We start from the raw sequence: 12045 nt of genomic DNA, 5'->3' as shown, positions 1-12045 counted from the left end.
TCTTCAGTTTAGTGGTCCAGGGCCCTCCTCCCTCCCCATTCCTAACCAGCCTGTCCCTTGTTCCCTCCCAGTCTGGCTCCTTAGTTATCTCCTTGAAGATACACTGCTTAGGGAATAAGTCTTAGGCCGTGGAGAGTGACATCAGCAAGATGGTGGACCAGGAAGCTCCAGACCCTCACCCCTGCAGAAACGTGAAACAAGCTAGAACCTGGCTACAATGCCTTCCTTCTTAGAGCCATGGCAGTCAGTCAGAGATCTGTGGCAACCAAGCAGATGCCCAAACCGGAAAAAGCCGCATTCAGAATGTTAGGGATTTTACAGCCTTCTTCCCCACCCTTGCCTTCCTCCTCCTCCCTGCCGGGCCTCCCAATGCCTTGTTCCCTCTGCAAACCATAGAGAGCAGAGTGGACTGAATTTGCACCATTTTAACCCAGTTGTATTTCTAAACACTAACAATGAACAATCCAGAAAAGAAATTAAGAAAACAATTCAATTTACAATAGCATTAAAAAAAAAAAAAGACTTAGGAATAAATTTAACCAAGGAAGCCAAAGACTTGTACATTGAAAACAACAGGACGTTGCTGAAGGAAATTAAAGACATAAATGAATGGAAAAACATGTTGTGTTCCTGGATTGAAAGACTTACTATTGGTAAGATGTCAGTACTGTGTAAAGCAGTCTGCAGGTTCGATGAAATCCCTATCAAAATCCCAATGAGGTTTTTCACAGAAATTGAAAAATGCATAAAAAATTCATGTGGATGTGCAAGGGACACTGAGTAGCCAAAACTATCCTGGAAAAGAACAACAAAGTTGGAGGTCTCACACTTCTTGATTTCAAAACTGCTAACAAAGCTGCAGTAACCCGACAGTGTGCTATTGGCATCAGACAAACACAGACCAATGAACTAGAGTCCAGAAAGAAACCCTCAGCTGTGTGGTCAAATGACTTTTCAACAAGGGTGCCAAGACTATTCCATAGGAAAAGGATAGCCTTTAAAAAAAAAAGAAGACTTTATTTCTTAGAGCAGCTTTAGGTTCACAGCAGAAGGGGAAGGTACGGATTTTCCATATACTCCCTGCCCAGTTATCAACATCCCCCGCCGGAGTGGTAGAGTTGTTACAATTGATGAACCTACACTGACACATCATTGTCACCAAACTTTTCAACTAGTGGTGCTGGGAAAACTATGAAACTCTTAGAAAAAAACATAGGGAAAAAGCTTCATGACATTAGATTTGTCGATGATGGCAGTGATTTCTTCGATATGATACTAAAAGCCTGGGCAAAAAAAAAAAAATAGATAAATTGGATTATCTCAAATTTAAAGACTTTTGTGCTTCAGAGGACACTATCACCAGAGTGAAAAGGCAACACACAGGTGGCCGGCCCGGTGGCGCAGCAGTTAAGTTCTCACATTGCGCTTCGGCAGCCCGGGGTTCACCAGTTCAGATCCCAGGTGCAGACATGGCACGGCTTGGCAAACCATGCTGTGGTAGGCATCCCACATATAAAGTAGAGGAAGATGGGCACGGATGTTAGCTCAGGGCCAGTCTTCCTCAGCAAAATGAGTAGGATTGGCAGCAGGTGTTAGCTCAGGGCTAATCTTCCTCAGAAAAAAATAAAATGGTTAATTTAAAAAACAAAAAAAGGAAAGGCAAGCCACAGAATGGGAGAAAATATTTGCAAATCATATATCTGATAAGGGGTTAATATCCAGAATATATAAAGAACTCCTACAGTTCAACAACAAAAACAACCAGATTTCAAAATGAGCAAAGGACTTGAATAGACGTTTCGCCAAAAAAGATATATAAATGGCCAATAAGCACATGAATAGCTACTCAACATCAGGGAAAATGCAAATCAAAACTACAATGAGATACTGCTTCACACCTATTAGGATGGCTATTAGAAAAGAAAATAAGAGAATAAGAAAAGTGTTGGCAAGGACGTGGAGAAGCTGGAAGCCTGTACCCTGCTGATGGGAATGAAAATGGTGGAGTCACGTGGAAGATCGTATGGTAGTTCCTCAAAAAATTAAAAATAGAATTACCATATTATCCAGCAGTTCTACCATTGGGTGTATACCCAAAAGATCTGAAAGCAGGAACTTGAACAGATATTTGTACGTCCTTGTTCATAGCAGCATTATTCACAATAGTCAAAAGGTGGAACCAACCCAAGTGTCCATCTGTTGATGAATGGATAAACAAAATGTGATATATAAATACAATGGAATATTATTTAGCCTTAGAAAGAGGAAATTTTGATACATACTTCTTGGATGAACCTTGAAGACATTGTGCTAAGTGAAATACGCTAGTCACAAAAGGATAGACAGTGTCTAATTCCTTATGTGATGTGTTGCGGCATTTTTTTTCGGACGCCAACGTGTACTCCAATTCTCTAACACCAACTAGGTGTCCTCCAATTCAATTCAATTCTGTCACTAACATCTTGGAGTTAGTGCAGACCCCACAAGTTAAGGGCTCAGTTCCACAAGACTGCCTCCACTTCAGATGCTATTTGCAAATCCTGGGGGTCACCCATGCTTCTGACTGACTATAAATTAGGGGTTTCCACAGCCCCTCCTCAGGTTCTAGAATGGCTCACAGAACTCAGGTAAACATTTTACTTTCATTTCCTGGTTTGTTACAAAGGATACAACTCAGGACCAGCCAAATGGAAGAGATGCCAGGGCAGGGTGTGGGGGAGGGGCAGAGCTTGCACGTCCTCTCTGGAGGCACCACCATCCCAGCACTTTGATGTGATGTGTTCACCACCCTGAAAGCTCACTGGATTTCCTTGTTGAAGAGTTTTTGTAGAGCTCAATGTCCATCTCCCCTCTCCTGCTCAGAGGTGGGGGGAGGGGGGGTTGGGAGTTCCCAAACTCTGACGACTCCGTAGGTCTTCTGGTGACCAGCTTCATGATGAGGCTGTCAAGGGCCCCCGGTCACTTCTCAGTCACCTGAGTAGCATAAACTGCAAAGGGGGCCCCTTATGAATAACGTGAATAACACTCCTATCACTCAGGAAATACCAAAGGTCTTTGGAGCTCCCTGCCAGGAACAGGGTCGAAAACCAAGTATATGTTTATTCTACCACAGGTGCCTACAGTAGTCAAATTCATGGAGACAGAAAGTTGCATGGTGGCTGCCAGCGGGGAGGGAATGGGGAGTTATTGTTTAAGGGGTACAGAGTTTCAGGTGAGGAAGATGAAGAAAGTTCTGGAAATGGATGGAGGTGATGGTTGCACAATAATGTGAATGTCCTTAATGCCACTGAACTGTACAGTTAAAAATGATTAAAGTGGTAAATGGTTAAAATGGGAAATTTTAAGCTGTGTGTCTTTTACCACAACCACCAGAAAGAAGTTACAGCACTTGTGAGGTATTCTCTGCTGGCTGGGCACCTGCTCACCTCCTGCCTTCCTGTCATCAGCCTGTGCTTGCAGGAACGCATTCCCTGCCCTCTCTGTGCTTGCTGAGTTTACTAGGATCCTGGCCCTGGTTTTATGGTGGTTTGAGTTTCCGCCTCTTCCTTATCTCTTCTCCTGTCTCTTCCCCTCCTCCTCCACCTCCTCTTCCGACTCAATGGGAAACTTGTTGGGGGACTGGAACCTTGGCTAAGACATCTCTCCTATGGCTCAGGGCTCTGGGTGTAACAGGTGCTACCAGTGAATGGACAAATTAATAAACAGGTTTCCATGTCCTGAAAGGAGGTAGTGACCAGTCAGTTAACCGAGAGCTCAGGTGGTTGGAGGAAGGCATTGTCAGGCCTGGATTGTCTTCCCAATGTGACTCAGTCTTGTTCCTTCAGTGGAAAGAGCTGTAAGTCCTTACTGTGTGCCTTGAACTGTGCCAGACCCAGGGTGGTTGAGGACACTCTCTTTAGCTCTGCTGGGTGCCCTTGGACAAGTCCTTTAAATTTTCTAAGTTTTGGCGTCTTCTTTCATAAGATGGAGATAATATTGGCTACTGCAAAAGGTGGAGGGTTGGATTAAAAGAGACAATAAGTGGAGGGCACTAAGCTAGTAGATTTTACCAGATAAGGAGTGCAAAATGAAGAACAGATGCTGTCCGTACTATCACCCATAAAGGTGGTTGCTTCTGTCTTCCGGAGGGGGGTGGCTCCTGACGTAGAAGGAGAGGCCAGTACTTCAGTGCTCCTAGTACCCATGTGGCAGGCTTAAGGATATGTGTGCACAGGGCATTAAGGGGTCACAGCCTGTGCGAGGACATTACCCCAGTGTGAGCGCAGTGGGGAGAAGCAGGACAGCTTCCCTGAGGACGCGATGGTAATAGCAGTTCTTAGTGAGCGAGGTGACTGAGTGTTGGGTGCATAGAAGAGGGTGGCCATTCCAGCAAGTTTCCAGGCAGCATCCTGATGGGCACTTCTCCCTCGTGAGAGCTCCTCGAAGTGAAAGCAGTGCAGGTGCTGGAGGTGTGTTATCGTCCCAGTGTGTGGTGAGGAGACCTGATGTCTGTGATGAAAACTTGGGGGTCCCCGTGAGATTCTGGGCCAACCCCCACACCTGCACATCGGACTTTAGTCTCACAAACCTAAGACTCTGCTGAAGGAAGTGGGGCGCGCAGCTTATCAGGTGGACACAGCTGTTTTCCACGGCCTGGTTCTTGATCTTTTTCCAGCAGTGCTGTTCACAGGATGCCCTTCCCTTGACTTCAACTTACCTCTATCCTCAACATCAAACAGCCCCGTGCGGATTGCAGGATGAGGGTTGGGGCCCCTTCAGGGATGGTGAAGAACCATCGGGTTACGGTCAAAGCTGGTGTTCCCTCTCTCTTTCTTCTCTGTCTCCTGACTTCTCTCCAGCATCATTCCTAATCTTAACCAATGGAGCATCTCCCTTCTCTTGTTTCTGCAGGACTAAGGGCCCTTTACTTTGCTGGGCCATTCAGAGAGGGGAGGGCATCCTGCAGGCTAAGGCGGCCCACCCAGAGTCTTCTGCTTTCTGGCCTCATCACAGGCAGTTTTCCTTTTTTATGCTGTGCAAAAACTCTAGCTCACCCCTCAGCGCCTATGGTTCAAGAGGAGGCCTTCCCCAGCATGAGGGCAGGTAGCAGCCGCACCTGCAGTGTTTGCAGAAGGGTGAGATGGGAGGCAGGCCTGGGTCCTGCTTGCTTACCAACTTCTCGCAATTGGACGGTGTGTCTCAGAAGCTCATGATGGAGCAGGGTTGGCTTTGTCCCCCATCCGATTCCCCCTCTAGAGAGGAGGTGAACACAGCCCCTTTCAGTTCCAGGAGACCCCATTGATGGGACAACCCTGCATGATTCAGAAGGGAGGGGCACAGAAACTGGAGCAAAATTGGAGGTTATTTCTTCTCCTTTTTCCCCTTCTCCTCTCCCCTCGAAATTGCTGATTTCTGCCCAGAACTCCTGTGTCAGCATGGCTGGGTCTCCTTTGGTGGCTCTGCAGGCAGCCATCTGTGCACAGGCTGTTTGCTGTGTCCGTGTACTCTGAGAAATGTAGGACGTGAGAGGCCCTGGGTCCTTATGTTAAAGCAGAGCCCATTCCAATGGGCTGTTTGTTTGGGGTGGTGGCTGCCATGTGAGCAATCCACGCCTGCTCAGACCTTTGTCCTGGGCTTCCTCTTTGGTGCTGGACCTGTTGGTGGAGCCCTCAGTGAGCTCACTCAGAGGACCACTTCTTCTCTGCCCAGGAGCTAAATAGGAGCACACACCTGTCTGGCACCATCCCTGCCTAGGATGCGTGGGGAAGCCAGCAGCTGAGCATTATCTCTTGATTTCTTTCCTTGGGGCAGCTGAGATCAATTGTCTTTAAGTGTGGTCCATGAACTCCAGCACTAGAACCAGCTGGCATGTTTGTTAACAATGGAGTATCCGGGGCACTGGGCAGACCCCAGGAGTGAGCCTCTGTGGGTGGCGCTCAGGAGTCTGTGTTTTTGATTCTGTGCCAGGAATTCTGATGCCCACTGAAGTTGAGAAGTCCTGCTGTGGAAGCCATGGAAGCGCAGTGCAGCTCTGCTGCCAGCTGTTTGGGCCCCCAGCAGGGCACCTGCCCTCCCTGGGCATCAGCTTCATTATCCGTAACAAGAAAGCCTGCCTCACAGCGTTGCCGCCAAAGTGAGATGAGGGAGAGAGTGTGTGAAAGCTGCTGGCTCCAGATAAGCCCTCTGTAACTGTAGGGAATCCCCATCTATCTCCTCCCTCCCCACCAAACTCTGGCTCTGGACCGATTTTTCTGGTATCTCTAGTTTGCAGCTCCTTCCTTTCATCTTAGCTGTCGTCCCTAGAAGTTTTGCTGACAGATGCTCCTCCCTGATGTGTCACCGTTGGGAACTGAAGCAGACCCACCTCTCAGCTCTCTCTGCTGATAAGTTAGGTTGGCCCCAGTGTCCCCACCTTCTAGAAAGAAGTCAGCCCCTGGGAGTCCTTGCTCATAGTCCAGAGCATGCCTGGCCAACTCTCCCCTGGACACATTTTTTTCCTTACCACTTCACACGTGTTTCTCCTATATGATTTGTAGCTAGAACATGGACCCCAGTGGGCAGACCTGTGTGTTATTGCCAGCTTTGTGTGGACAAAATTTTCCACCAGTGTTCATCTGTCCATATGTGCAGCCACATGACTGAGCGCCTACTAAGGGACAGACTTAGGGACTAGGAGCCGGAGTACAGCCGTACGCTCTCACTGAACACGGCCCTCAAGAAAAAGTAAAAAAGTCAGTCTTGAGAAAACAAAAGAGGCAGCAGTCTGCAGTCTAATCCCTATGTTTTGGTTTTCCGCATTGGGCATGAAAGTATCTCCAACACCAATTTCCTCCTGAAGAAAGGTCACTGGAGACAGCGCCGCTAACTGAACAGGGTTACCCTGGGCCCCTGTGGCTTGCCGCTTGGTCCTGCTGGCTGGAGAAGGCTTCAGTGCTGGACTTGAGGTGGAATGAAACTCACTCAACCTTGGTGTATAGACGTCTGTGAGGGTTCGGGCAGGCAGTGTAGAGCCAGCTGGGAGGACTTATTTCTCGGGGCAGAAGATTCCTGCGGATTAGGTTATCCTACATCAGGGTCCTTTGGGGATGAAAGAATGACAGAGCCTTGGGTGATGCCCTATATCTTCCCTCATTCTTGCCACAGGGACCCTGGGCATTCTATTTAACTTCTAGATCTCCGACTCTGAAGTGCTTAGGCTCAGGCCAGGTGTGACCTGCAGTGGGCCCGTCTTCCCAGCTATGCGGGTTGTGTTTGCCCCTCTGTCTGTGGCTGGGTTTTATCCTCAGTCTTGGAGAGCAGCAGTTAAGATGCTGGACTCGACTCTGACAAATCAGTGTGACTGAGGATTGGATAAAGATCCAAGGATGTGAAGTATCTTCTCTTCTGGAGAAGCCTGCTCGCCTGGGCCTTTCTCAAGGCCCTTGGTCCTGGAGGCCACCACCAGGCCCAGTGGAGGAGGCACTGGCTTGAGAAGCCAGGGGGTATGTTTATTCACCTCAGCTCTGCGTGACCTCAACAAGTCACTTAACCTCTAGAGTTTAGCCTCACTTAGCCTCCGTTTGTCCCACTGATAATTAGTTGTATTAGAGGATGACAAAGGAACTTTCAAACTATAATATTCTATAATTTCGACCCACAAGTATCCCCATTTGTGTTATCTTTTGTATCTTCATTTTAAATGCCCCCTGCCCCCCTAGAATATAAAGCTCCTTGAAGGCAGGCACCTTGCCATATGCATCTTGGTGCCTCCTAAACATCTAGCAGAACACTTTTCACAGAGCAGATGCTTTAAAGATCGGTTTGATTTGTCGATTATATACTGGCATACATCGGAAGAACCCTATACTGAGCCTATTGATGGTGACTTTTGTGAATATTCCAGAGCTGAGGACCACTAGTGACCATCTTGAGTGGGTGTAATTGACAGGCTGGAAAACCAGTGTAGACAGTCAACAGATTGGCAGCTGCTGAATGGTGTTGTGTATGTCTGATATTTTCCCATAAGCATCGTTGCTGTAGACATCTTCGCTGCAAGCACTTTTGCCACGTAACTAATTGGTCATAGGACAGTTTTGCTGTAAGAGATCAAAATCACAAAAAATAAAAGAGGGACATAATGAAACATGAAAAAGGAATAATAAAATTAATGACTTTATTTCAGAATACAAAATATTTGAATACATTTAAAATACTGTAGATTCATGGCAATACTGTGCAAATAACTGACTTTATTTTGTGGGTTGGGCCTAAGCACTTGTCTTCAAAGTCCTTCGTTCATAGTAGTCTACATTTTTTTTTTGCTTGTTGATTCATCTCCTTGTTTGGCATCCAGCACACTTTTTATTTTTCACTAAAACGTGCTCCTTCATTAAGAGAGGTATCAGTTTCCATGAGATGCATATTTGTAACTGAGCTTTGAATTGCATTGTGAAAAGCTGTCTACACTGTTATTTGTTCTTGGCATATTGTCACATGTCTTTTGATAAATGTCCCAAAGTTATACTGGAAATGTGGAGCTAAGATTTATATAATATAACATGGCAATACTGTGTCCATGAAGAAATGAAACTAAACTATCAAACAATTAAAACCAAACTCTCAATCAGGTATGTTATCTTTTACAGCAAAATTTCGTTATGAACAATTAGATATGCCACAAAAATGCTTGCGGCAGGATGCCTAAAGATACCTAGAACCTGCGTGCAGTGTGGTGTGGAAGCATATTGCTTCTCTACCTGCAGGTCCTTTCAAATACAATAAAGGAAAAGGGGCGCCTTAAGACAGAAGACCTACTCGTCTTCCTTCACTCTTAGAATCTGAGGCTTGCCTGAGTTAGGCTATTTTCCAGTTTCTGCCTTGGTGTGACGTGTGGCAGAAGGGCTTCTGGGAGTCGTATGACAGCTTGTCACTACTGAGTCATGGCATCTCTGACCTCGGAAACACCCACCTCACGTTATCTGTCAGGTCCTTGGAGTTTGAACTTCCACGCAGATATGAGATGTTTTAATTTGTTGGTGTGCGCCCGTGTGTGTGTGTGTGTGTTTATAGCCAGTTTGCATGTGTCCATGTCCTGTGTGTATAAATGTATGCAGTTGCGTGTGACTTCACAGTACAGATGCTTTATAAATCACTAAGTTCTTTACACAGTGAACTTAGGCTGTCATGTTTGTAAATGTGGTAAGAACTGAGGCTTCCGTCTCTTACTGAATGTAAGTTCTTGTGGTTTTGGGTGTAGAACTTTTCCCTCAGCTGGTCTCTCAGCTCCAGGGTAACAGATTCAGTGAAATCAAGCATTTAAGTGGGGGCTGGCCTGGTGGCGCAGCTGTTAAGTTCGCACGTTCCGCTTCTTGGCGGCCCGAGGTTCGCAGGTTCGGATGCCGGGTGCGGACATAGCACCGCTTGGCAAGCCATGCTGTGGTAGGCATCCCACATATAAAGTAGAGGAAGATGGGCACGGATGTTAGCTCAGGGTCAGTCTTCCTCAGCGAAAAGAGGAGCATTGGCAGTAGTTAGCTCAGGGCTAATCTGCCTCAAAAAAACCAAAAAAAGAATTTAAGTGGTATGAAAAAAAAGTCAAGATTGTTTTACTCTACCATAGAGATGGAAATATATAGGAACCATTGTTCATTAGTTTACAGCTACTGAAGAGCCAGTCTGCATTGAGAACGTCAACTATAATTGTTTTCAATAGCTATTGATAAGTGAGGGTGGTCAGAGGTGTGTGAGTTTGGTTGTCAATCAAAAGAGAGATCTTGTGGGGCCGGCTTCGTGGCTAAGTAGTTAAGTTCGTGTGCTCTGCTTCAGTGGCCCAGGGTTTGCTGGTTCAGATCCTGGGTGTGGACCTAGCATTCCTCATTAAGCCATGGTGTGGCAGCATCCCACATAGAGGAACTAGAATGACCTACAACTGGGATGTACAGCTGTGTACTGGAGCTTTGGGGAGGGGGAAAAAAAAGAGGCAGATTGGCAACAGATGTTACCTCAGGGCTAACCTCCCCACCAAAACAAAAAGAGAGAGAGAGATATCTGTCTGGTGTCTTGAGGGGTTTTTAAAAATTATTTTATGGGGTCATAATACTTTATAACATTGTGAAATTTCAGTTGTACGTTATTATTTGTCGGTCACCATTTTTATGTGCCCCTTTGCCCTTGGGAGGGGTTTTTAAGGGGGTTCCTATTTGGGTTTTCAGAAGCACTGGAAGTTAGGGATGATGTTTCTTATTAGGAGTCTCTTTAAGTTTGTGCTGTCATCTCTTGGCCATTGGTAACTGTGATTGATTGTCTCTGTCTTCTATAGCTTGGAATTGCGATTGGGTTCTTGGTCCCTCCTATTTTGGTGCCCAACATCCAAGACCGGGACAAGCTTGCCTACCACATCAGCATCATGTTCTACATAATAGGAGGTGTAGCCACTCTGCTTTTCATCCTGGTCATCATTGGTAAGGCCTTTAGTAGACTGATGGGAGGCTGGGAGGCAAGGAGGTTCTGCTGACTTGGGTGGGGACCTTGTGAACACGGCCCTGGAATACCATGGACATTGATAGAAACGGGAGGAATGTTTTTGCCTGAGCAGGTGGTACCGATACAGTGCTAGCTGATCCTGTACTTTGTTAGTGGCTCAGTCAAGGTTTAGTTGTAATTAACCAGTTCCCGATATGACCTCACCAGAATTAATGTGCGGACTGCTGATCCCCTTGATGAAGCCCCGGTGAGCACTTATGATGTCACAGGCCCCGTGCTGAGCATGCCTGATCTCATTCAATCCTCAGCACCCTGTGAGTGAAGTACCATTGTCACTCCCATGTAACAAACAGGAAAGGGAGGCTTACGGCCAGTTAATACATTATCCAAGGTTAGAGAGCTAGTAAGTGGCGGAGATTGGATTCAAGCCTAAATTTGTGAAACTCCAGACTCTAAATATCTGAAACAAAACAAAACAGAATTGACCCCAACACTAATTCTCTCATAGAATCACCTGAGAATAACTGGTACACATTTTTTTAATAAATTTTTAAAAAATTATGAGAGTAATATATCCTCATTATGGAAAAATCTAGAAAATACAAAAAAGAAGACCCATTAATTTAGCCTTGTACCAGTTAATCCCAAACACGAACCTCAGATAACTACTGTTAATTTTATGTGCATGTATGTTTAATATTGAAGATACTTGGTGAATTTTATCTTCTTTCATCATCTGAGTGGTATTACATGGGCTCTGATAAATTCAGAAACAGCATAGTAGAGGTTTTCATTTTCAGTTAGTCACTCGTCTTTAAAGCTTAACCGCCTTTCTTCCTAACATTTGAAATTTCGACCTCACGTGTTAAATGTGTCGGTCCTTCCTGCCGGCCTCACCTCCAGAGTCAGTTTTACAATCTGTACCTCACTCCACTGTTTTCACTGTGTCCTTCCTTCCCCAGCGTCCAAGCTGAGGAAGGGCTGTCTGATGGCCCCAGAGGCTGGCAGATATCTTGGACAGAGGACTTGGTGTCCTGGAAGGCTGAGAAGCCGTGGAGCCGTGGGTGAGAACAGGAAAGAAGAATCCGGCCAGGGACCCTCACTCAGCCAGACTTTAAGTTTCAAACTGTGATGTTCCCACCTGCAAATTCTCATGTTTGTAGCTGGTGAGGGCATGGTCCTTTGCAGCTGAAATCTGGGCGATAGGACACTGCTATGTTTTGGCATGTTATTATCAAGCACAGATAGTAGCTCATTGAGTAAAGAACTGAGAAATCTTATCTGAATTCTGTTTTGTGGTTGCCAAGTCCTTAAACACCTGCTGTTGCAGAGATAAATAACCTCTTGCCTTGCTTTGATTCCCCTGATGGAAGGGGAGGTGAACAGGCAAGACAATGGATGAGGGCTTCCCAATGGCGGGAAGTCATACAGGACTGTTTCCGGAGAAGGAAGAAGCCGGGCTCTGAAGTCAGGGCTGAAGGGTTTTCTGGGTGGGGAGCCCTTTGATCTTCAAGAGAGTAAACCTCATTAGCAGAGCTTCCTCTTACTGGAAACAGCCTATTGACCTTTGAGGAGTGTTCTCATGGAGTGTGGGGGAGGCCACGC

The 12045-nt window shown here is 46.2% G+C and overlaps 1 protein-coding gene across 1 annotated transcript in view; it reads left to right on the top strand.

Moving 5' to 3' along the window:
* Window positions 1–12045, top strand: part of LOC124231094 (feline leukemia virus subgroup C receptor-related protein 2-like) — a 23022-nt gene that overhangs the window by 9197 nt on the left and 1780 nt on the right. Inside the window, exon 2 of the mRNA XM_046647759.1 lies at window positions 10277–10418. Within this exon, the coding sequence (XP_046503715.1) occupies window positions 10277–10418 (142 nt within the window). The remainder of the gene's footprint in view (window positions 1–10276; window positions 10419–12045) is intronic.

The sequence above is a fragment of the Equus quagga genome, chromosome 20, assembly GCF_021613505.1.
Source record: "Equus quagga isolate Etosha38 chromosome 20, UCLA_HA_Equagga_1.0, whole genome shotgun sequence".
Taxonomy (NCBI): domain Eukaryota; kingdom Metazoa; phylum Chordata; class Mammalia; order Perissodactyla; family Equidae; genus Equus; species Equus quagga.
This window is presented reverse-complemented; position numbering and strand designations above follow the sequence as displayed.